At 43.2% G+C, this 24,274-nt stretch overlaps 2 protein-coding genes across 2 annotated transcripts; both read right to left on the bottom strand.

The window, feature by feature from the left end:
- Nucleotides 1-11,699: 11,699 nt before the first annotated feature.
- LOC125514546 (bisdemethoxycurcumin synthase-like) lies at nt 11,700-13,290 on the bottom strand. The gene is made up of 2 exons (XM_048679885.1): nt 12,967-13,290; nt 11,700-12,848 (listed from the first exon to the last, which is right to left on the bottom strand). The coding sequence occupies exons 1-2, from the start codon at nt 13,163-13,165 to the stop codon at nt 11,842-11,844; spliced, it is 1,206 nt and encodes a 401-aa protein (XP_048535842.1). The 5' UTR covers nt 13,166-13,290; the 3' UTR covers nt 11,700-11,841.
- A 2,823-nt stretch (nt 13,291-16,113) lies between these two features.
- Nucleotides 16,114-22,219, bottom strand: LOC125514547 (ADP-glucose phosphorylase). Its single transcript, XM_048679886.1, has 3 exons — nt 21,626-22,219; nt 16,728-17,018; nt 16,114-16,528 (listed from the first exon to the last, which is right to left on the bottom strand). The coding sequence occupies exons 1-3, from the start codon at nt 22,118-22,120 to the stop codon at nt 16,268-16,270; spliced, it is 1,047 nt and encodes a 348-aa protein (XP_048535843.1). The 5' UTR covers nt 22,121-22,219; the 3' UTR covers nt 16,114-16,267.
- Between the last annotated feature and the right edge of the window lie 2,055 nt (nt 22,220-24,274).

The following is a 24,274-nucleotide window of genomic DNA, read 5'->3' on the forward strand; positions in this document are numbered from 1 at the left end:
CATCAAGGGATATTTCAATCAAATCATCGGAATCTATAGATTCATGCATATCATTATTTTCTTCCAAAGCAACGGTCATTCTTTCAATAAATTCTTTGACATAGACATTATTAGCATAGTTTTCATAGCAATATTTAAGTATGTCAAAATTTTCCGATTCGTAGAGAGTAATATCATACTTTCAATTCAAAGAAGCAACTTCATAAGCACCCTTAAAAGCAACCAATTCTTCAATTTGTTCGATATCATAGTAACTATAAACACCCCTTTGCATAAGAAGATAAGATTTCATTATCATTAAACTCACATAGGTAGGGGAGGTGTTTTTTAGGGTTCTTAGAGAAACAAGTAAAATCACAAATTTCACAAAGTTTCCAAACATAACACAACAATCTATTTATTTGATCCCATAAGAGTCTTCCTTTTTCAGACAAACGATGACGCACAAAATGAGCATGCTCATCTAAATATTTCCCATCAACTAGGCTAGTTAGGGTTTCAGCATGAGCGCATAAGGATCGAAGATGATCCAAGTAGAACACTTTAAGTGGATCCATATCAATAGATTTTTAGCAAGCAAAGATGCAAGCAAATAAAAGGCACATGGAAACACAAACAAAAATACATATGGGAAGAAGGCGGAGAAAAGGCAAAGGTGAAGTGGGGGAGGAAAACGAGAGGCAAATGGCAAATAATGGAATGCGAGGGATAAGAGTTTGTGATGGGTACTTGGTATGTCTTGACTTGTGGTAGATCTCCCCGGCAACGGCGCCCGAAATCCTTCTTGCTACCTCTTGAGCACTGCGTTGATTTTCCCTTGAAGAGGAAAGGGTGATGTAGCAAAGCAGTGTAAGTATTTCCCTCATTTTTTGAGAACCAAGGTATCAATCCAGTAGGAGACCACACGCGAGTCACCTCGTACCTACACAAACAAATAAGAACCTCGCAACCAACGCGATAAAGTGGTTGTCAATCCCTTCACGGCCACTTGCAAGAGTGAGATCTGATAGAGATAATAATAATAAGATAAATATTTTTGGTATTTTTATGATATAAATTGAAAGTAAAGATTGCAAAATAAAATAGATTGGAAACTAGTATGATCGAAAATAGACCCGGGGGCCGTAGGTTTCACTAGTGGCTTCTCTCAAGATAGCATAAGTATTACGGTGGGTGAACAAATTACTGTTGAGCAATTGATAGAATCGAGTATAGTTATGAGAATATCTAGGTATGATCATGTATATAGGCATCATGTCCGTGACGAGTAGACTGACTCCTGCCTGCATCTACTACTATTACTCCACACATCGACCGCTATCCAGCATGCATCTAGAGTATTAAGTTCATAAGAATGGAGTAACGCTTTAAGCAAGATGACATGATGTAGAGGGATAAACTCATGCAATATGATATAAACCCCATCTTTTTATCCTCGATGGCAACAATACAATACGTGTCGTTTCCCCTACTGTCACTGGGATCGAGCACCGCAAGATTGAACCCAAAGCTAAGCAATTCTCCCATTGCAAGAAAGATCAATCTAGTAGGCCAAACCAAACTGATAATTCGAAGAGACTTGCAAAGATAACCAATCATACATAAAAGAATTCAGAGAAGATTCAAATATTGTTCATAGATAATCTTGATCATAAACCCACAATTCATCGGATCTCGACAAACACACCGCAAAAGAAGATTACATCGAATAGATCTCCAAGAGAATCGAGGAAAACTTTGTATTGAGATCCAAAGAGAGAGAAGAAGCCATCTAGCTAATAACTATGGACCCGAAGGTCTGAAGTAAACTACTCACACATCATCGGAGGGGCAATGGAGTTGATGTAGAGGCCCTCCATGATCAATGCCCCCTCCGGTGGAGCTCCAGAAAAGGCCCCAAGATGGGGTCTCTTGGGCACAGAAGGTTGCGGCGGTGGAAATAGGGTTTCGTGGTGCTCCTAGATGTTTTCGGGGTATGTGAACATATATAGGAGGAAGAAGTAGGTCGGTTGAGCCACGAGGGGGGAGGGCGCGCCTAGGGGGGTAGGCGCACCCCCTGCCTCGTGGCCACCTCGTTGGTTGCTTGACGTCCACTCCAAGTCCTCTGGATCACGTTTGTTCCAAAAATCACGCTCCGGAAGGTTTCATTCCATTTGGACTCCGTTTGATATTCCTTTTCTACGAAACACTGAAATAGGCAAAAAAAACAGCAATTTGCACTGGGCCTTGGGTTAATAGGTTAGTCCCAAAATAATATAAAAGTGCAAAATAAAGCCCATTAACATCCAAAACAGATAATATAATAGCATGGAATAATCAAATATTATAGATACGTTGGAGACGTATCAACATCCCCAAGCTTAATTCATGCTCGTCCTCGAGTAGGTAAATGATAAAAACAGAATTTTTGATGCGGAATGCTTTCTAGAGTATTTTTCAATGTATTTTTCTCTATTGTGGCAGGAATGTTCAGATCCAAAAGATTCAAGATAAAAGTTTATTGTTGACATAAAAATAGTAATACTCCAAGTATGCTAATCAAGCAATTATGTCTTATCAAAATACCATGGCCAAAGAAAACTTATCCCTACAAAGTCATATAGTTTGGCCATGCTTCATTTTCGTCACACAAAATGCTCTCATCATGCACAACCCCGATGACAAGCCAAGCAATTGTTTCATACTTAGCCTTTTCAAACTCTTTCAACTTTTACGCAATATATGAGCACGAGTCATGGACATAGCACTATGGGTGGAATATAGAATATGATGATTGAGGTTGTGTGAGAAGACAAAAAGGGGGAAAGTCTCACATTGACGCGGCTAATCAATGGGCTATGGAGATGCCCACCGATCGATGTCAATGCAAGGAGTAGGGATTGACATGCAATGGATGCACTAGAGCTATAAATATATGAAAGCTCATCAAAGAAACTAAGTGGGTGTGCATCCAACTCGCTTGCTCAAGAAGACCTAGGGCATTTGAGGAAGCCCATCATTGGAATATACAAGCCAAGTTCTATAATGAAAAATTCCCACTAGTATATGAAAGTGACAAAATAAGAGACTCTCTATCATGAAGATCATGGTGCTACTTTGAATCACAAGTGTAGAAAAAGGATAGTAACATTGTCCCTTCTCTCTTTTTCTCTCCCTTTTTTTCTTTTTTTGTTTGGGCCTTCTTTTCTCGTTTTTATGGCCTCTTTTATTATTATTTTATTATTATTTTTCGTTCGGAGTCTCATCCCGACTTGTGAGGGAATCATAGTCTCCATCATCCTTTCCTCACATGGGACAATGCTCTAATGATGATCATCACACTTTTATTTTCTTACAACTCAAGAATTACAACTCGATACTTGGAACAAAATGTGACTCTATGTGAATGCCTCTGGCGGTGTACCGGGATTGCGATGAATCAAGAGTGACATGTATTAAAAATTAAGCATGGTGGCCTAGTCACAAATACGATGTCAACTACATGATCATGCAAAGCAATATGACAATGATGATGCGTGTCATAATAAATGGAACGGTGGAAAGTTGCATGGCAATATATCTCGGAATGGCTATGGAAATGCCATAATAGGTAGGTATGGTGGCTGTTTTGAGAAAGATATAAAGAGGCTTATGTGTGATAGAGCGTATCATATCACGGGGTTTGGATGCACCGGCGAAGTTTGCACCAACTCTCAAGGTGAGAAAGGGCAATGCACGGTACCGAAGAGGCTAGCAATGATGGAAGGGTGAGAGTGTGTATAATCCATGGACTCAACATTAGTCATAAAGAACTCACATACTTCTGGCAAAAATCTACAAGTTGTCAAAACCAAGCACTGCGCGCATGGTCCTAGGGGGGTAGATTGGTAGGAAAAGACCATCGCTCGTCCCCAACCGCCACTCATAAGGAAAGCAATCAAAGAACACCCCATGCTTCAAATTTTTCACATAACATTTACCATGCGTGCATGCTACGGGACTTGCCAACTTCAACACAAGTATTCATCAATTTCACAATTACTCAACTAGCACACCTCTAATATTACCACCTTTATATCTCAAAACAATCTATCAAGCATCCAACTTCTCTTAGCATTTAAAATTTATAACCAAAGTGAATTACCATGCTGTTCTAAAGGACTCTCAAAATTATATAAGTGAAACATGAGAGATCAATTATTTCTATAAAATAGAACCACCGCCATGCTCTAAAAGATATAAGCGAAGCACTAGAGCAAAAATTATCCAACTCAAAAGATATAAGTGAAGCACATAGAGTATTCTAATAAATTCCAATTCATGTGTGTGTATCCCAAAAGGTGTGTACAGCAAAGATGATTGTGGTAAACTAAAAAGCAAAGACTCAAATCATACAAGACGCTCCAAGCAAAACACATATCATGTGGCGAATAAAAATATAGCTCCAAGTAAAGTTACCAATGGACAAAGACGAAAGAGGGGATGCCTTCCGGGGCATCCCCAAGCTTAGGCTTTTGGTTGTCCTTGGTCATCCCCAATCTTAGGCTCTTGCCACCCCTTGTTCCATAATCCATCAAATCTTTACCCAAAACTTGAAAACTTCACAACACAAAACTTAAAAGAAAATCTTCGTGAGCTCCGTTAGTAAAAGAAAACAAACCACCACTTCAAGGTACTGTAATGAACTCATTATTTATTTATATTGGTGTTAAAGCTACTGTATTCCAACTTTTCTATCGTTCATAAACTCTATTACTATCCATATATTCACCAAAATAAGAAAACAACACACGAAAAACAGAATCTGTCAAGTCTGTAGTAATCTGTAGGTTTCGAATACTTCTGGAACCCCAAAAATTCTAAAATAAATTTATGAACATGAGGAATTTATATATTAATCATATTCAAAAAGAATTAAATAAATAGAACTCTCTGGTAAAAAAAATTGCAGCAAATCTCGTGAGCGCTAAAGTTTCTGTTTTTTACAGCAAGATCGAAAAGACTTTCCCCAAGTCTTCCCAACGGTTCTACTTGGCACAAACACTAATTAAACACAAAAAACACAAAAAAACAGAGTCTAGATAAATTATTTATTACTAAACAGAACCAAAAAGCAAGAAACAAAAAATGAAATTGGGTTGCCTCCCAACAAGCGCTATCGTTTAACGCCCCTAGCTAGGCATAAAAGCAAGGATAGATCTAGGTATTATCATCTTTGGTATGCAATCCATGAGTGGCTATCATAATAGATTCATAAGGTAATTTAATTTTCTTTCTAGGAAAGTGTTCCATTCCCTTCCTTAACGGAAATTGGAATCTAATATTCCCTTCCTTCATATCAATAATTGCACCAATCGTTCTAAGGAAAGGTCTACCAAGAATAATAGGACATGTTGGATTGCAATCTATATCAAGAACAATGAAATCTACGGGCACATAGTTCCTATTTGCAACAATAAGAACATCATTAATTCTTCCCATAGGTTTCTTAATGGTGGAATCCGCAAGATGCAAGTTTAAAGAACAATCATCAAATTCACGGAAACCTAGCAAATCACACAAGGTTTTAGGAATCGTGGAAACACTAGCATCCAAATCACATAAAGCAAAGCATTCATGATCTTTAATCTTAATTTTAATAGTACGTTCCCATTCATCATAAAGTTTTCTAGGGATAGAAACTCCCAACTCAAGTTTTTCTTCATAAGATTGCATTAAAGCATCAACGATATGTTTAGTAAAGGCTTTATTTTGGCTATAAGTATGCGGAGAATGTAGCACGGATTGCAACAAGGAAATACAATATATTAAAGAACAATTATCATAATTAAATTCCTTGAAATGCAAGATAGTGGGTTCATTTCTATTTAAAGTTTTGACCTCTCCAATCCCACTTTTATCAATTTTTGCATCAAGATCTAAAAACTCTGAATCATTGGGACGCCTTCTAACTAAAGTTGACTCATCCCCAGTCCCATCGTTATCAAGATTCATATTGCAAAACAAAGATTTAATGGGGGACACATCAATAACTTTTAGATCTTCATCCTTATTATCATGGAAACTAGAAGAACACGCTTTTATGAAGCAATCTTTTTTAGCACGCATCCTAGCGGTTCTTTCTTTGCACTCATCACTGGAAATTATCATGGCTTTGAGAGACTCATTGATATCATGCTTAGGTGTAATAGATCTAAGTTTCAAAGAATCAACATCAAGAGAAATTCTATCTACGTTCCTAGCCAACTCATCAATCTTAAGCAATTTTTCTTCAATCCAAGCATTGAAACTCTTTTGCGAACTAATAAATTCTTTAATACTAGATTAAAAATCAGAGGGCATATTATTATAATTTCCATAAGAATTGTTGTAGGAATTACCATAATTATTAGAGGAATTACTAGGAAACGGCCTAGAATTAAAATTACCTCTATACGCGTTGTTACCAAAATTGTTCCTACCAACAAAATTCACATCCATAGATTCATTATTATTCTCAATTAAAGTAGACGAAGGCATATCATTGGTATTAGTAGGAGTACTCTTATTAGCAAACAATTTGATAAGTTCATCCATCTTTCCACTCAAAACATTAATCTCTTCAATTGCATGCACCCTTTTACTAGTAGATCTTTCAGTGTGCCATTGAGAATAATTAACCATAATATTATCTAGGAGTTTGGTAGCTTCTCCTAAAGTGATTTTCATAAAAGTGCCTCCCGCGGCCGAATCTAAAAGATTTCTGTAAGCAAAATTCAATCCGGCATAAATTTTTTGTATAATCATCCATAAATTCAAACCATGTGTAGGGCAATTGCGTATCATTAATTTCATCATCTCCCAAGATTGTGCAACATGCTCATGATCAAGTTGCTTAAAATTCATAATATCATTTCTAAGAGAGATGATCTTAGCGGTAGGAAAATACTTAGAGATAAAAGCATCTTTGCACTTATTCAATGAATCAATACTATTTTTAGGCAAAGACGAAAACCAAGCTTTAGCACAATCTCTAAGCGAAAACGAAAATAGCTTAAGTTTAACAATATCATTATCCACATCTTTCTTCTTTTGAATATCACACAAATCAACAAAGTTGTTTAGATGGGTAGCGGCATCTTCACTAGGAAGGCCAGAAAAGGGATCTTTCATGACAAGATTCAGCAAAGCAGTATTAATTTCACAAGATTCAGCATCGGGAAGAGGAGCAATCGAAGTGATAATAAAATCATTATTGTTGGTATTGGCAAAGTCACACAATTTAGTATTATCTTGAGCCATCGTGACAAGCAAGCAATCCAACACACAAGCAAACAAGCGAAGAAAAAGCGAACGGAAAGAGAGGGCGAAAGGAAAAGAGGGCGAATAAAATGGCAAGGGTGAAGTGTGGGAGAGGAAAATGAGAGGAAAATGGCAAATAATGTAATGCAAAGGATAAGAGTTGTGATGGGTACTTGGTATATCTTGACTTGGCGTAGATCTCCCCGGCAACGGCGCCAGAAATCCTTCTTGCTACCTCTTGAGCATGCGTTGGTTTTCCCTTGAAGAGGAAAGGGTGATGCAGCAAAGCAGCGTAAGTATTTTCCTCAGTTTTTGAGAACCAAGGTATCAATCCAGTAGGAGACCACGTGCGAGTCACCTCATACCTACACAAACAAATAAGAACCTCGCAACCAACGCGATAAAGGGGTTGTCAATCCTTTCATGGCCACTTGCAAGAGTGAGATCTGATAAAGATAATAATAATAAGATAAATATTTTTGGTATTTTTATGATATAAATTGAAAGTAAAGATTGCAAAATAAAATAGATTGGAAACTTGTATGATGGAAAATAGACCCGGGGGGCGTAGGTTTCACTAGTGGCTTCTCTCAAGATAGCATAAGTATTACGGTGGGTGAACAAATTACTGTCGAGCAATTGATAGAATCGAGTATAGTTATGAGAATATCTAGGTATGATCATGTATATAGGCATCATGTCCGTGACGAGTAGACTGACTCCTGCCTGCATCTACTACTATTACTCCACACATCGACCACTATCCAGCATGCATCTAGAGTATTAAGTTCATAAGAATGGAGTAACGCTTTAAGCAAGATGACATGATGTAGAGGGATAAACTCATGCAATATGATATAAACCCCATCTTTTTATCCTCGATGGCAACAATACAATACGTGTCGTTTCCCCTACTGTCACTAGGATCGAGCACCGCAAGATTGAACCCAAAGCTAAGCACTTCTCTCATTGCAAGAAAGATCAATCTAGTAGGCCAAACCAAACTGATAATTCGAAGAGACTTGCAAAGATAACCAATCATACATAAAAGAATTCAGAGAAGATTCAAATATTGTTCATAGATAATCTTGATCATAAACCCACAATTCATCAGATCTCGACAAACACACCGCAAAAGAAGATTATATCGAATAGATCTCCAAGAGAATCAAGGAGAACTTTGTATTGAGATCCAAAGAGAGAGAAGAATCCATCTAGCTAATAACTATGGACCAGAAGGTCTGAAGTAAACTACTCACACATCATCGGAGGGGCCATGGAGTTGATGTAGAGGCCCTCCGTGATCAATGCCCCCTCCGGCGGAGCTCCGGAAAAGGCCCCAAGATGGGATCTCTTGGGTACAGAAGGTTGTAGCGGTGGAAATAGGGTTTCGTGGTGCTCTTGAATGTTTTCGGGGTATGTGAACATATATAGGAGGAAGAAGTAGGTCGGTTGAGCCATGAGGGGCTCACGAGGGGGGAGGGCACGCCCAGGGGGGTAGGCGCGCCCTCCTGCCTCGTGGCCACCTCGTTGGTTGCTTGACATCCACTCCAAGTCCTCTGGATCACGTTTGTTCCAAAAATCATGCTCCCAAAGGTTTCATTCCGTTTGGACTCCGTTTGATATTCCTTTTCGGCGAAACACTAAAATAGGCAAAAAACAGCAATTTGCATTAGGCCTTGGGTTAATAGGTTAGTCCCAAAAATAATATAAAAGTGTAAAATAAAGCCCATTAACATCCAAAACATATAATATAATAGCATGGAACAATCAAAAATTATAGATACGTTGGAGACGTATCAGGCAACGTTTTGCACTCAACACTCGTGCACAGAGAGATTATGGACTTTTGAGTAGTCGCCGACACTGTTTTGCTAACATAGCAAGGTAATATTGTGTAGGTCTCTGAACCCCAAGCCCTCATCTTCTTTGGTACACACATCTTTCACCTTGCAAACCAGTGCATCTTTTCTCTTCCCCATCTTCACACCAGAAGCCCAAAATTTTATCAGTAATTGATTTACATATTCCCTTTGGCAATTTGAAAACTGACATAGCATAGTAAGGGGTTCTTGTGCTACATATTTAAACAAAATCTCCTTACCTTGCATAGAGAGAACTTTTTTCTTCCACCCTTTAAGCCGTTGGCAAAATCTGTCGATAAGATGTTGTAAATAGTAGCTCATGTCCGCTCCAACCGTGGTAGGCAGGCCCAAAAGTGCAACTAATCCCTGGGTGGTTTTGGTAATTAATCACAACATGCACATCATTGAACATGATTATTGGCAAAAGTTCAATGAAGGATTATTTCAGGATTATTGAAGGATTATTTCAGGAAAGTTCAATGCAAGGATTATTGAAGGATTATTTAATTCTACTATTGAAGGATTATTTCAGGAAAGTTCAATGTAGGTATGACAAGAACATGTGAATATTGACCCCTCAAAATGCAAAGGATATGCATTGGCAAAAGTTTCAAGACCTTACATTTTTGGTTGCATGATCAAAGATCACATTGAGTCCATAGGAAAGCCAATACTATTAGAATGGGATGAGGTTTTGATCATGAGTAATTTGCTCAAGTGCTTGAAGATATTGCCCCATAACCCTCAACCACACCCTCACATTCCAATATGTCCAAAACCCTAAAGTTCATCTCGGTCACACCGATACACATTCATCTGGATCGACCGAGATACACTTGACAGAGTCATTGCGTAAACCCTAGAAAGTCGGTCTCACTGAGATGGCATTCGGTCCCACCGAAGTGCACTAGCAAACTTTCTGTAACCCATCGACTTCATTTCGGAATTACCGAGTGAAACCGATCGGAATTACCGAAACGCTAATAGTTCTTAGGTCATCTCAAATCGGTCCCACCGACTGGATTCATCTGGTCCCACCGAAACATTCGAAATTCAAACCTTTCGCACTAATCGGTCTCACCGAATTTTACATTCGGTCCCTCCGAGTTGTGCATAAAGGTGTGTAACAGTTAGATTTTTGGCGAAGGCTATATATACCCCACCCACACTACTTACTCTCAGAGAGTGCAACCAGGACGAAGCCACCACTTCCCATATCCATTTTCTAATAGAACCACCTACACTTGTGTTGATATCAAGGGATTCCACCCGAACCATTTGATCCTTGATTTCTAGCACCGTTAAGTCGCTTTTCACTCCAATCTTTCTCTCATCACCATGCCAAATCCGTGACAGAGTGATTGAGTGTTAAGGAGACTATGTTTTGAAGCACAAGAGCAAGGAATTCATCATCAACAACAACATCTATTAGCTTTTGAAGAGTGGTGTCTCCTAGATTGGTTAGGTGCCACTTAGGAGCCTCCAAATCATGTGGAGTTGAACCAAGAGTTTGTAAGGGCAAGGAGATTGACTACTTTGTGAAGATCTACCCCCGAGTGAGTCTAGTCCTTCATGGACGTAAGTTATGACGGCATAGATAAGGTTGCTTCTTCGTTCCTTTGTGGGTGGATCCCTCCGTGAACTTGTGTAGTCGTGACCCTCTGTGGGTTGAATTCTTCATCAACATGGGTGTACGATAGCACCACCTATCCGAACCACGCCAAAAATTACCGTGTCTTTATTGCATTTGATTTCTCCGATCCCCTTCTTTATGTTCATGTGCAAAGTCTTTACTTTCCGTTGCCCACTATCTAGACTTGCATGTGTAGGGTGTTGCTTAACTTGTGTGAATTGCTAAAACTTGTCAAGAACTAAAATTGGAAAAATGTTAAGTTTTATTTGGTCAAGTAATCTAATCACGCCCCTTTAGACCTACCCGCGATCTTACAAGTGGTATCGGAGCATTGGTCTCCATTGCATTGGTTTAACCACCAAAGAGAGCATGGTGTCTAGTGAGGGAAATTACCGTCGTAGAAGACCATATGTTGATGGTAGAAACTTTGCTAGTTGGAAACATAAAATAAAAATGCATATTCTTGGTCATGACCCGGCGTTTGGGTCGTTGTTCGTGTGTTTTGCAAGGTGAATTCTTTGAGGACGAAAAAGAGCCGGATCGTGAAGCAACCGCGGAAGAATTGAAAATGTTGCAATACAACGATCAAGATTGTATTATATTAAAACAATGTGAAAATGATAAATCACGAGACTCTTGAACTTTGACTTTATCAAGCACACAATCAAGGTTGGTTTTGCTAAACAATTTCACCTGAACGACAATGTCAAATATCAAGTGTAATTGATCTAACAAATTGACCCCCTATTCCCCAATGTAGCATCGCAAAGGTGGATCGTGCCGGCAATAGAGTGGCCCATGAGATTGCTAAACATGATTTAGTTTCTAGACTAGAGTGCTTGTTGGGGCTGTTCCGTCATGAAGAATTTTGTCACGGATGATAGTATCATCGTTTCTTAATCAACGTATGGTGATTTTTTCCAAAAAGAGTCCAAACTGTATAGATCCTGAAACTATTGAACTTTGACTTTATTATTACGCACACATTCAAGTAAGGATGGTTTTGGTAAACGACTTCAAACAATGCCAAATAAGTGCAACTGATACAACGAATTGACATGTTAATCCAGTGACAATTCCTCTTCATGGGGACGCATGCATGTGCCCTGTGGCGTGCAACACCATCGTCTCCACGGTGAGCCCCGGCCCGAAGGTCATCACCACACCCCACTCCGGCGCGCCGCCGACCCCTTCCTGCTCCCTAAGCCTCTGGCGCAGCTCGTCGAGGACAAATATAATCGTCACGCCGAACATGTTGCCGTAGTCGCTTAGCACCCGGCGGCTCGCCGCCAGCTTCTCCGGCTCGAGCTGGAGCACGGTGTCAATGCGGTCCAGTATGGCAGACGACCCGGGGTGCACCGCCCAGAAGAGGTCGTTCCATTTCGCGCCGACGCCGAGCGGCTCCAGCGAGTCGTGGAGGCACCGCTCGACGTTGTCGCCGATGAACACCGGGACCTCCCTCGTGGAGATGTTGCCGCCGAACCCGCCCTTGGTGATGTGCATGGTGATGGCGTCGCCGGAGTCCGGGATCACCGTCTGCGCGGCGGACACCATCTCGAACAGGGCGTGCTCGACGGGGCTCAGCGGGTCGGCGCCGACGACGACGGCGCCCGCGCCGTCGCCGAAGAGCCCCTGGTGGATGAGCCTCTCGAAGGAGCCCTCCTTGGGCCCGTTGAACAGCATGAGGGTGAGCTCGGCGCAGACCACGAGGACGCGCGCGCCGCGGTTGTTCTCGGCGAGGTCCTTGGCGAGGCGCAGCGCGGCGGAGCCGGCGAAGCAGCCGTTGAGGTAGAGCATGGTTCGGCGCACGGAGGGGCGGAGCCCGAGGAGCGCGATGAGGCGGAAGTCGACGCCCGGGATGTGGGCGCCGGAGTTCGTGGTGACAACGAGGTGGGTGATGTCGGCGGCCGGCCGGCCCCACTCGGCGATGGCCTTCTTAGAGGCCTCCGCGGCCAGCTCCGGGACGGCGGTGGCGACGATGTCCAGCCGGGCGTCCAGGGACGCCGCCTCGTCGTCGAGGAACTCCGGGTGGGCGCGGAGCAGCTCCTCCGTATGGTGGAGGTAGCGTCTCTCAACGCCTAGCTTCTGAACTGTGCTCGACACATGCCAACCAAACAAACAGTTAGCTAATGGACCGATCAAACACGTACGTCCTAGATGGAAGATGACCAAGAAAGCTGGGCTGGAGCTTGCAGCATGCGCGCTTACAGACTCTCTTGAACTTGCCCTTGAGGGCGGTGAGGTGGTCGCTGTTGGTGGCGCGGAAGTAGAAGTCGGGGAACTCGTCCTGGGGCACGCAGTGCGCCGGGTTGGCCGTGCCGATGGCGAGCACGGCCGCCGGCCCGTCGGCGCGCTGCGCGCGACAGATCTCGCGCACGCTGGGGGTGGCTGCCGGAACACTTCCCATGCTGATGCTGGTTGCCAAAACTGAACTCTCTCACCCCTAGCCGGTTTCCACGACGGAGGCAACTTTCCGCTGTCTATTTCTCTTTCCCTTTCTTGCCTAGTATGTTTCCACGATGGAGTTCTGCCTGTATATATATAGTACTGCTACGTACCGCATTTGGTTGTAGCATTGTGCTCCGTAGCCCGTCAAGACCGCTTTGCACGGGGAGATAACGATGATTGAAGAGGTCCAGTATACCTTTGCGGCGCCCGCCAGCGCACCGGAAATTGGCGTTTTGCAAGAGCGGAAGCGTACTGTGGGACTTCCGTCATGGTCCGGCAATCGACGTTTGACACGGCTCCATTGCCATTCTTGGCATTGACTTTCCTCCATGGGACTGGGCCTGGTCCTCTGGAAGTAGTTAATGGCGTTCTTCGGTTAGTGAGTATATGATATGCCCGGCGGCTATGGATGCATGCTACTAGTAGTATTATTAGGAGGGCAACAGGAAATCAATTGATTAACTCATACCTTCCGCTGACTTGTGGCTCATGTATGATGCCTCCGAGACTCCGAGTCAAATGTGACCTCTAAGACAATGAAACTGCTGCATTGTGAACGTAGATAGGGGGTTCCTCTTGTCTCGCAGGGAATAGTCGCTGGAGATGGAGGGCACCCGACGGAAACGAAGGGAGGAGTTAAAAAAAAAAAAACAAGACCAACCCAGACTAGACTAGCTTGTTAGCATTTTTTTTTATAAAAGAAAACTCCGTGAGCATCAAGCGTCCGAGCCAAGACTCGAACCCTAGTGGGCTGGCTGCGAACTCCCGTGCCTTGCTAACTGAGCTACGCTCCGTTCTCACAAAGGAAGAAGTCTCGATCGACCAGGTTTCAATGTACATCTGTTTCCTCTGGATACAACATGAAATCAATTGATTACTAATATCTTTTGGTCAAAGACATTGACCCATATGATGTGTAAATCTCAAATGTGACTGGACGAAGTCCATGTGCCAAGCCATGGATCTCGGCGGGCCTTTGCAAGTCGTGGAAGAAAGGGTGCAAGGCGCAATTTCTTTTATTCTTTTATGTGAGAAAAGACATCGAAAGGACATCTCATATTCAATACTATTTATTAAGGAAAACAGTAGACAAAACCACCGAAGGTCAAACAAGACACAAAACAAACTGTAAAAAAAATACATTAAAAATCATATTGTACAGCTTCTTCCTTCGCTGGCTCGTCATCCACTGAAGCTTGAAAAATGCACTGAACATGCAATAAAGCATAGGGACACCTGCAAACGTCATCGTCACACAAGACTTTGAAGACCGCAATAGTCACTCGCCGTGAACAACTAGATTTAGTAGTCCTTGAAGAAACATTGGTTGGGGCAGCACCCTACGCAGCTTAGGCTTTCAATCCTTCACCATCAATCCAGAGGGGTGTAGAAACCAGACTTTGACGTGGAGTTATGAAAAGGTCGAAGTCGCCGCACCAATAACCAGCTAGTTTCCCTTGATAGACACACCAGCTACCAAGTTCCAAAGGGAACCAACAAATCTGGAGATACCTACCCCTTACAGGACCTTCGTTGTCGCCGAATTGGACGCCATCAAGGTAGGAGAGGACGGAAACACCTTATTCCAACGTGTCATCGCCACCAGCCCGCCGCCACTTCGCAAACGTTGCTAGGGAAACAAAAACCAAAAAATTAAACATGACCGAAATAGCAAAGAAGAGGACATGGGGGGGGGGGCAAGATGGCAGCATGAGGGGAACCCTAGGAGGTGGCTATTTCTCTTGTGAGAGACATGTGCAAGTTGATAGCACTGTACAAATAAACGTCCGTCCCGAGCTTACAGCGAGTGTCCAAGCTTACTTTGCGGTCTATGCAACCACTTTTGGGCATCACAAATAACACCCTCAACTCCCATTTTAATCAGTCGAGCATTCCTATTTTAAGTTATGTAGCCAACATCATTTTCTTGTAAATTGAGCTACCTTTTTGAAAGTAAGGCTATATATTTAAGGAGTATTATTTACCTTTGTTGCTTGGTTTTGTATCAGAATGAGCTATGGTCAACTACAACTCTACAAGTTGCTTGACTGGTCTATGAAAAAAGTAGTTTTTTGGTGTACCACGGCTAGAGATATCTCCAATATGCATGCTTGTGTTTTCTCCCTTTTTTTTTATGTGTTGGAGCTTCTATAAATATATCAGCCTATTATTCTCTATGTTTGCAATTAGTTATTTTGTCAAAAGTAAAGATTGGCAACTGAGGCTCTTACGAGCAATTGGGGGGGGGGGGGGGGGGGGGGGGGGGGGGGGGGGGGGGGGGGGGGGGGGGGTCATTGGAGGGATTGGAAGTGGTTGAGACAGCAAAATGTGCACCTAGAGACTGGTTGTGTTTCTTAAAAATAATTTTGCATTGTGGGCAGTAGAGGAATGGGCAAGGAGCAAGATCATGAGAGAGAAATAGAGGAGCACAGAGTGCAGGGACAAGATACACGGTCAACAAGTTGTTTCATAATAGCCAGCTAGAGGCCAAATGTGGTTGTACGAGCCATCAGTTCAAGTGCTAAGACTTTTGTTTCATGTGATTTGTAGGTTTGTCTCCAAAAAAAAAAATGTGATTTGTAGGTGGACAAAGGAGGAAACAATATTGTTTCATAACCTCCGATTCAATACTTAACTTTGCAGACTAGTGGTTTCTTTAATGAAAATCAATGGAATGGCCTGTTGTTTTTTCAAAAAAAAAAAACTCTGGTTCGACAATACAAGTGCTCTACCCGCCTGGTCTTTCTGAAGTTCCTGGCTCCGAGCGTGTCTTCAGAAACCAGCCGAACATCTTGGGTAGTTTATAGTTGTACCATCAGGTCAATGTACACTGAACCATAGCTGTGCTATGAGTCTATCACAACCAATTCGGTAAGAGGCTCAGACAACTTTAGTTCAAGACCACCCTTCCAGGTAACAGAATAACATTAGTAAGGTTAAAACTTCCAAGTTTGATCAAATTCTCAGCAGTATGTAAAGTTAACGGTCCACTCAGATTATTAGCGACATACAAACTTCTTTTTTTACACGACCGAGAAACAAATCACATGTAAGTACCGAACTATACTGAGCCGTCGATTTCCCTCAGAATTTTTGCAGCATCTTCCGGGAAAACTGGGTTTATGTGGCACCCGCTTCCTATCTCAAATCCACCGATTACACTCAACTGTGGCACTATTTGGAGGAACCAATGTGTGTAAGGTAGACAAGATGAGGAAAGTCCAAACGGTGCGCTGTGGATCATATAGTTGAATGGGGGGTCATTGAGTTGCTTACACAACTTCTGAAGCATGCTTTTCAACAGGCCCGCAAGATCCAATACCTGTGGACAACATAGCAATCATTTAATGCAATAAAAAGGGCAATGAGCACAGCCAGGTGGCAGGAGAAGCTGTGTAGTCTATGAAATTTATTTTCCTACTTCAGGCTATTACACTTCCATTTCTGCAGACGAATGTGATTTGAACTAGTATGGTTTATACAACAATGGAAGACCAAACAGATTCAGGAAAAAATTATACCTTATCCTGATCTGTTTCATGGAAGTAGGAGCTATGTTGCCGAGGAACGATCCATATCTCAAATGGATAAGAAGCTGCAAAAGGGACAAATGCAGAAAAATTGTGCGTCTCACTGACCAAGATATCCTTGGACACAACCGCACAGAGGCTGCACTTTCCTGACCTCTCAAAGACCTCCTTCATGCAGTTAAGCCGGGAGGTAACAGATGGAGGGACAAAAGGAGTTCCCAGCATCTGGCTGTGTGAGTGTGCCATTGAAGCTCCGGCAGATGCCCCCTGGTTCTTGAACACCTATGAAATTCCAAAAATGGACAATTTTCAGCACATTAAGAGGAATTTAGCAACTATTTGGTCGAGCTACAGTAAAGGATGTAACTCAAGTAGCTAATTATACATAGAAATAAGGGCATGTACAATGGTGCTATCTTAGGAGTGCCACGTAGGATTAATGATGAGGTGGAGGAGAGAGAACTTATAAGAAAAGGCTTGTCTTCTCTTATTTAAGAGAAGACAAGAGATGATCTCTTAGCACAATATGTCTCACCACGTTTTTAGGAATTGCTAGTTATTGAAGATAAGGCTAAGAGATGACCCATTGTAGACTCTTTTTTTGTCATCTCTAAATTACATGCAAAATTTAAGATAAGACTATCTTATCAACCATTGTACATGCCCTAAGGGCTCTTACATGCTGGTAATTTTTACAGTACCACAGCAGCACCAACAAATAGACAGTGAAATATGAATTTGAGAACAAAAACCGGACATCTTTTAAGTACCGATGCATGAGCAAGAGTTGGAGCCACCTCAGGACTACCTTAATGTAAGGAACCAATTGTTGGATTGGGATCGCACAAGAGGATTGGGTAAATTGGGGAAGGGGATGAGATGAGTCTTGGGGAGAAAGTAGGTAAGAAGAAGCAGAGACGTGAGAGAGCAGATGATACTCATTTCATGCCTCGATCGATACAGGGGTTAAGTGTTAAATACATCCTCCACACACACACAGGACCTTGGCCACATACGGCACTAGCCTCATGGGCTACAGCCCACACACATGCCAGGTCCACCGCACTCGTCAGGGTGCCGGTGTGGCCTTAATTAATAAGCAGGTTTCATTCGTATTTGAGTTCAAGTGATGCTGTACAGAAGATGAAACATTTAAGTCTTACAAAAAGCCAATAATATTTGAGAAATGAAGGTAAGAGTTTAGCATGGTTCTCTAGCAAAGTAACAATATAGCCTCCAGCTTAGCACATTCGTCCTCATTTTAAGTATCAAACGCAAGGAGAAATTCATCCAGCTACACCTGTGCACCAATTATAGTTTTGCATTTACTGGTGACAGCCACCATTGATGGTGTGTTAACTTTGCACATTCTCGGCATTCGTCTTTCAATACACAATAAAAAGAATTTATATGCGTTTTACAGAAAGAGATCCACAAATAGTAAACGGCACATGCATGTATATAAGACTACGCGACCGCCCCCTCCCCCCTTGCAGCAGCGGGGGCGCCCTAACCGCGGTCGCCAGGGGGCCTCCCCGACCCTCCCGCCACCTCACCGTCATCGGAGAAGCGGCCGGCGAAGCCCGAGCCGGCTCCCAGGATGGTGGCAGCGGGGCGCCTCTTCTGGCTCCGGCGTCCAGCCTGTCTGCTGGCCGCCGGCCGCCGCGCCCTGCGCCGGAGCCACTCCGTCGGCCTTAACCCTCCCCGCCCCGGCCCACTTCCCCTTGCCCAAAAAATGATTTGGCAAGTAATTAAAAATGATAGAGACAAGTGGAGTGACATAATATGTCACCATCACATAGCGCTCCCTAACAAAATGACTCTACAAAGTAATAAATGAAGTTATTTATGTTATCACACATACCACTATGGAATTAGTAACATAGACTAGTAACATATGCGTGTTACTAGTCTAAATTAGCTCACCACTATGACCAGCCTAATATATATAAATAATTGCATACAAATAAGTAATATTTTTATATGTGCAGAGTTAGGGACTATAACGAAGCGTTTAAACAACTTATGCAATACAAGAACTTCAATACCAATGCATGAGCATTTAACTTCCGTAGCAACACACGAGTACTTAGCTAGTGTAACTATGATCAAAGAGTTGAAACAAGCCACTGAAGTATTGACATTACCTTACCAATAACTGCCATTTCTTCAAATCAGCTTACGGGTTCCTATAAGCACAGATATGTTGTGTTGCAGTGCAATAAAGAGAGCTGAGTATGAGAGCAACACACTGAGTGAAAATTGCACTATTTGTCGGGCTGATTAGACATGTTGATTGAAAATAGTGCAGTTTTTCACTATTTGTCAATCAACACGCGCAATTTCGTCTAGCGTGGCGATGGCAGTGATGACATTCAGGCGGGCCACTCCCTCATGAATTGGAAAACTGTGTGTCGGCCAAAGGGACTGGGTGGTCTGGGTATTGCCGACATAGACAGATTTGGCAGGGCCTTGCATTTGCGATGGGCTTGGTTGCAATGGACCGACCCTGACCGCCCATGGGTGGGCTACTTCCTTGCGACAAATATGGATCTCTTCTGGGCTTCTACTACCAACACCTTTGGAAATGGGCAGAGGGCTTTATTCTGGCATGATAATTGGAGCAGACATGGGCAGCTGAAGCATGTGATGCCTGCCTTTTCAAAATTGCTACTAGAAGGAATAGATCTGGTCCACCCATGCTGAGCCAAAATGCAAACTCTTCTCCTGGCTTGCTCTCCACGGCAGGAGTCTCACAGCCAACATATTGGCGGTTAAGGGATGGCCTCACGACCCCCATTGCCCATTGTCAGCTTTGCCTTCAGGCCCCGGAGACTGCAGCCCAACTTTGTAAGGATTGTCCTTTTGCGGTCGCGGCCTGGAATCATATTAAGTCCTTATCTGGGGAGGCAACCACGACTACCCTAACTCTCCCGAACCCTGGGGGCGTCTCGGACTGGTGGGATGGCATGCTTTCAGTGGAGTCCAAGGAATCGCGACCCCGCCACACTATTTGGAACCTGTGGAAGGAGAGGAACCGTCGTATCTTCAGTGGCACACGCTTAAGCCACCTCGAGGTGGCATCTCTGGCTTTTGAGGACATAAAAGCAACGGGAAATGGCGTTTGCCAGGCAACCGCCAAGTGAGGGCATAGACTAGTCGAGTTTTTTTTTTCCTTATTTGGTGGTTTCAGCACGTGTTCCCCTCAAAAACGCGTCAAACCACGTTGTACATGGGTTACCTTATTACTTCTTCTATATCAAAAAGGCAGTGCTCCTGCTGGTTCCTCAAAAAAAAAGTCTAATCTTATGGAAATGCATAAAGAAAACAAAACAGAACAGACAGGATTGGAAATTTGTTGTTCAGCTTCCAGTTAGAAAGTGCATACTCTTGTCCATTTCTGTAGTAGTACCAAAAAGGTTTTGACAAAAACATCAGGCCCACAGAAAGTCCCCCAGAATACAAAACAATCTACAGCCTTAACCTCCAAACTAAGCATACATACTGGGCTATTACTCTTGAACTGCGCTGCCAAAAGGCACATGTATGCACCATGTATACAAAACAATCTACAGCCTAACCTCCAAACTAAGCATACACATACTGGACTATTAGCTCTTGCACTGCGCTGCTAGTTAGACTGCGGCTCACCGTTGCAAGGATTGTCCTTTTGCGGTCGTAGCCTGGAATCATATTAAGTCCTTGTCTGGGGAGGCAACTACGACTACCCTAACTCTCCCGAACCCTGGGGGCGTCTCCAACTGGTGGGATTGCATGCTTTCAATGGAATCGGGGGAGTCGCGGTCCCGCCACAGTGGGCACCTTCTCTACACTATTTGGAACCTGTGGAAGGAGAGGAACCGTCGTATCTTCAATGGCACATGCCTAACCCACCTCGAGGTGGCATCTCTGGCTTTTGGGGACATAAAGCAACGGGAAATGGTGCCAGCCAATCGCCAAGTGAGGGCATAGGTTAGTCGAGTTTTTCCTTATTTGGGGGTTTCGGCACGTACCCCTCAAAAAAGTGTCAAACCACTTTGTACATGGGTTACCCTCTTCCTTCTTCTATATGAAAAGGCAGTGCGCCTGCTGGTTCTCAAAAAAAGAAGAAACATGTCTAGTCTTATGCAAATGCATAAAGAAAACAGAACAGAACAGAACAGAGAGGATTTGAAATTTGTTGTTCGGATTCCAGTTAGAAAGTGCATGAGTGTTGTCCATTTCTGTAATAATACCAAAAAGGTTTTGACATAAACATCAGGTCCACAGAAAGTACCCCCGAATACAAAACAATCTATGGCCTGACCTCCAAACTAAGCATACATACTGGGCTATTAGCATTTGAACTGCGCTGCCAAAAGGCACATGTATGCATAATCCGTGAAACACAACAGATCAGATGACACAGGAATTATCACATACCTTTTTGTCAATAATACTGTATGATTACTCCGACCACCACACAAAACATCGGTACATTGTACGGAGAACAAACAAGAAACCGTAGGACTGCACACATATCTCAGTTCACCATAATATCTAGGAAAGTCTACTTTTGGTTGTCAACTATTGCATCGGTTTGATTTCACACCCAACTCCTAAATCGTATAGTTCGTACCCTAAACTATCAAAACTAGAGTTTCCTTGACACCCATTGTCATCTAAGAAATTTTTTTTTTTGTTCTACTAACTTCTAGTCTCTAGATAGCAACTGCCAAGGGGCTAGGAGCACCTTCTAAAGACATTTGCATTGTTTGTTTGCAATTCCTCTATGACCTATCGAGATGGCATTTTGCACTACGAAGTTTTACCAATTGTCAAATAATATACACCCAGGTATCGGACCTAGCTATCTAAGAAGAAGGGCTGAACTTAAAAAAGAGAAGTACCTGAACATACTTCACCGCTGGGTGCTCAGCCAGCTGCTGCACCCGACGCGCGTACGCAAGCAGGACGTCGCGGACCCCCTCCGCCTCCAGATCCCAGAGCCGCACTTCATGGTGCGGCGTCTCGATGACCACGTCGTGGAACCCGAACCCCCTCACGGCGCATTCCCCCGCGCCGACGGGCTCCTCGTCCTCCGGTGCGGGCGGCGCCGCCTCGCGCCGCAGCGCTGGGAAGAGGTTCTCGATCACGCGGATCCGCCACGACGGCGACTCGTCGGGAGCCGGCACACGGAATATCTCCGGCGCGCACTCGGACTCGCGGCCGAGGCAGAAGGGGCAGGACGGCTTGGGGGCGCCGTCGTCGGGGCCGGGGCTAGGGTTTGCCGGGCCGTGGGACTTGAGGTCGGTGGGGCGACGGGAGCGCGCCGGCGAGAAAATCACCCACCGCGCGAACACGGCGTCGCGGCGCGCCTCGGAGGTTCTAGAAGCTTCCGCCATTGACTTTCAGTGCTCGCTGGAGTGGACGACGCTTGGGGCGAGTTCTTTTGGATGATGAGCACCGACGTTCGTCTTCGGTGGATTTTGTCCGTTTGGGCAGAACAACGGGGTGTTCGATCATTTCGGTGGATGCGTTGACCATGCATCCAACACAGTCTGGTCCGTCATAGCCGGCTGAAGGTCTAGTCATTATTTTTTGAACTAAAATTAGACATAGCAAATAGTTTTATAATCAAATAAATTCACATGTGAATGAAAACATTCAAATAGTTTTATAACCTAATCAAAATTGTCTTGAATAGATGAAAAAGAAAATGAAGTGATACATCGAAAGTGCCTTGGAGCACCCGGCGACTACGCCCATTGAAATTGCTCCTATTCAATCGCATTGGAATCTCATCCACTATATTAGGGTAGTGTGTATTAGATGAATCTGCACCATGTATAGCTCTCCAGTATTTTCGTATCAAATGATGAAACAACTGTTCTTTCTGACATGCATGTGCACTTCACGCGCTATCTGCCTTAACGACCAACACCCACCAACTGTAGCGACCTGACCCGAATGGATCACGTCTACTGTGCTACGGTGTCATCCCTGGATCAGTAATGCTGACACCACACAGTACATCAAGGTTTTATAGCAGAGTTGCAATCACACACTTATTACATCGATGGCTCAAAAAAAAACTTATTACAATAAATATGACTTAAGGCCATATTTTAAAGATAACAGCGAAAGACTTGGAAGATAAATGGGTCCATCAACTCCAGCGGCATCACTGAGTATAGAACCACGACCTAAACGCACCTCAATCGTCGTCTGAAAAGTCTGCAACATTAACGTTGCAGCCCGAAAACGGGTCAGCACATGGAATATGCTGGCAAAGTAACACATAGAGAGTAATGGAATGAAACAGCTATACTACATGCATATATGGCTGGTGGAAAGCTCTATGGTTACAGTTTTGCGTAAAGCCAATTTTTCTCTACTGCAAAGGAATAAATTTATTTAACTATCATGGTGGTTGTGAAACATTGAGAATGGTTGACAGCATTCTCAATCCCAATTAAAAGTAATTAAAACCCAATAACATTAATTAGAAGTAACATGTTGAGATTCACAATGATATTCAAGTACTAGATACTCAAGTTGTCCATAACCGGGGACACGGCTAATCATGATTTGTTTGTTACTCTGCAGAGGTTTGCGCACTTTTCCCCACATGACTCGATCGCCTCCGTTTGGTTTCTCGCACTACATGGTGTTTGAGAAGACGGATGACCGAGACATAGTCTTTCAGAAGCACTAGCACCTTACATGTGGGGTAGACCGGTACACCTACATCCCCTACATCTGCTAGTCCACCCCGTAAGAGTTCGCACAACTTAGTCAACTATGCCAGAGCCCATAGTAGCATGTGGCCGCACACGGAAGTTTCTAGCATGAATTATCTTATGATCCCTTTGAGCCTGGGTGGCGGTCCAAAAAAAACAGGCAAGTCCTGATAGACATCAGGTGCCTCAATCCACCCAGATGTGTGTTTAAGTTGCCACCTTAAATAAATCATTAAAATTAGCATCTCACATCTGTCATGGATATCACTCACCCAATCCACGTCTACTAGCATAGCATGGCATAATAAGCAAACGTAGAAGTAACTCCCAAAGGTTTCATAATAATACAGGTAATAGGTACTACCTCATCTACTTCCCATCCCACAATTTAATTAGATCATAATCATGCAATGTGTGAGGATTGATCTAATGCAATAAAACATGGGTTGTAGAAAAGGTATGATCAAAGTGTTACTTGCCTTGCTGATGATCCGCGAGTCCTAGGGTTTCGAAGTAACAAGCGGCGCAATCCGGGTAATCTATCGCAGACAAACAACAAGCATACAATAAGTACTCATCTAATGCACAGGTAAAACTCGAACAAGAGATCGAACCAGGTAGTTCAACTTAAGAACTCCGGTTACAAGAAAGAACGAAAAACAAACGGCGGAAGAAAACAACTCGGTTCTAGCAAGTTGAAACTAGGTCAAAATTTTACTGTAACAAAAGCTTGTTCAAGTTGATTAGACGGAACGACAGTTTCGAGACGAAACTCCAGGCGCTTGAATCACCTGATTCCGATAAACGAGCGGAAAA

This window comes from Triticum urartu, chromosome 6, assembly GCF_003073215.2.
Source record: "Triticum urartu cultivar G1812 chromosome 6, Tu2.1, whole genome shotgun sequence".
NCBI lineage: Eukaryota > Viridiplantae > Streptophyta > Magnoliopsida > Poales > Poaceae > Triticum > Triticum urartu.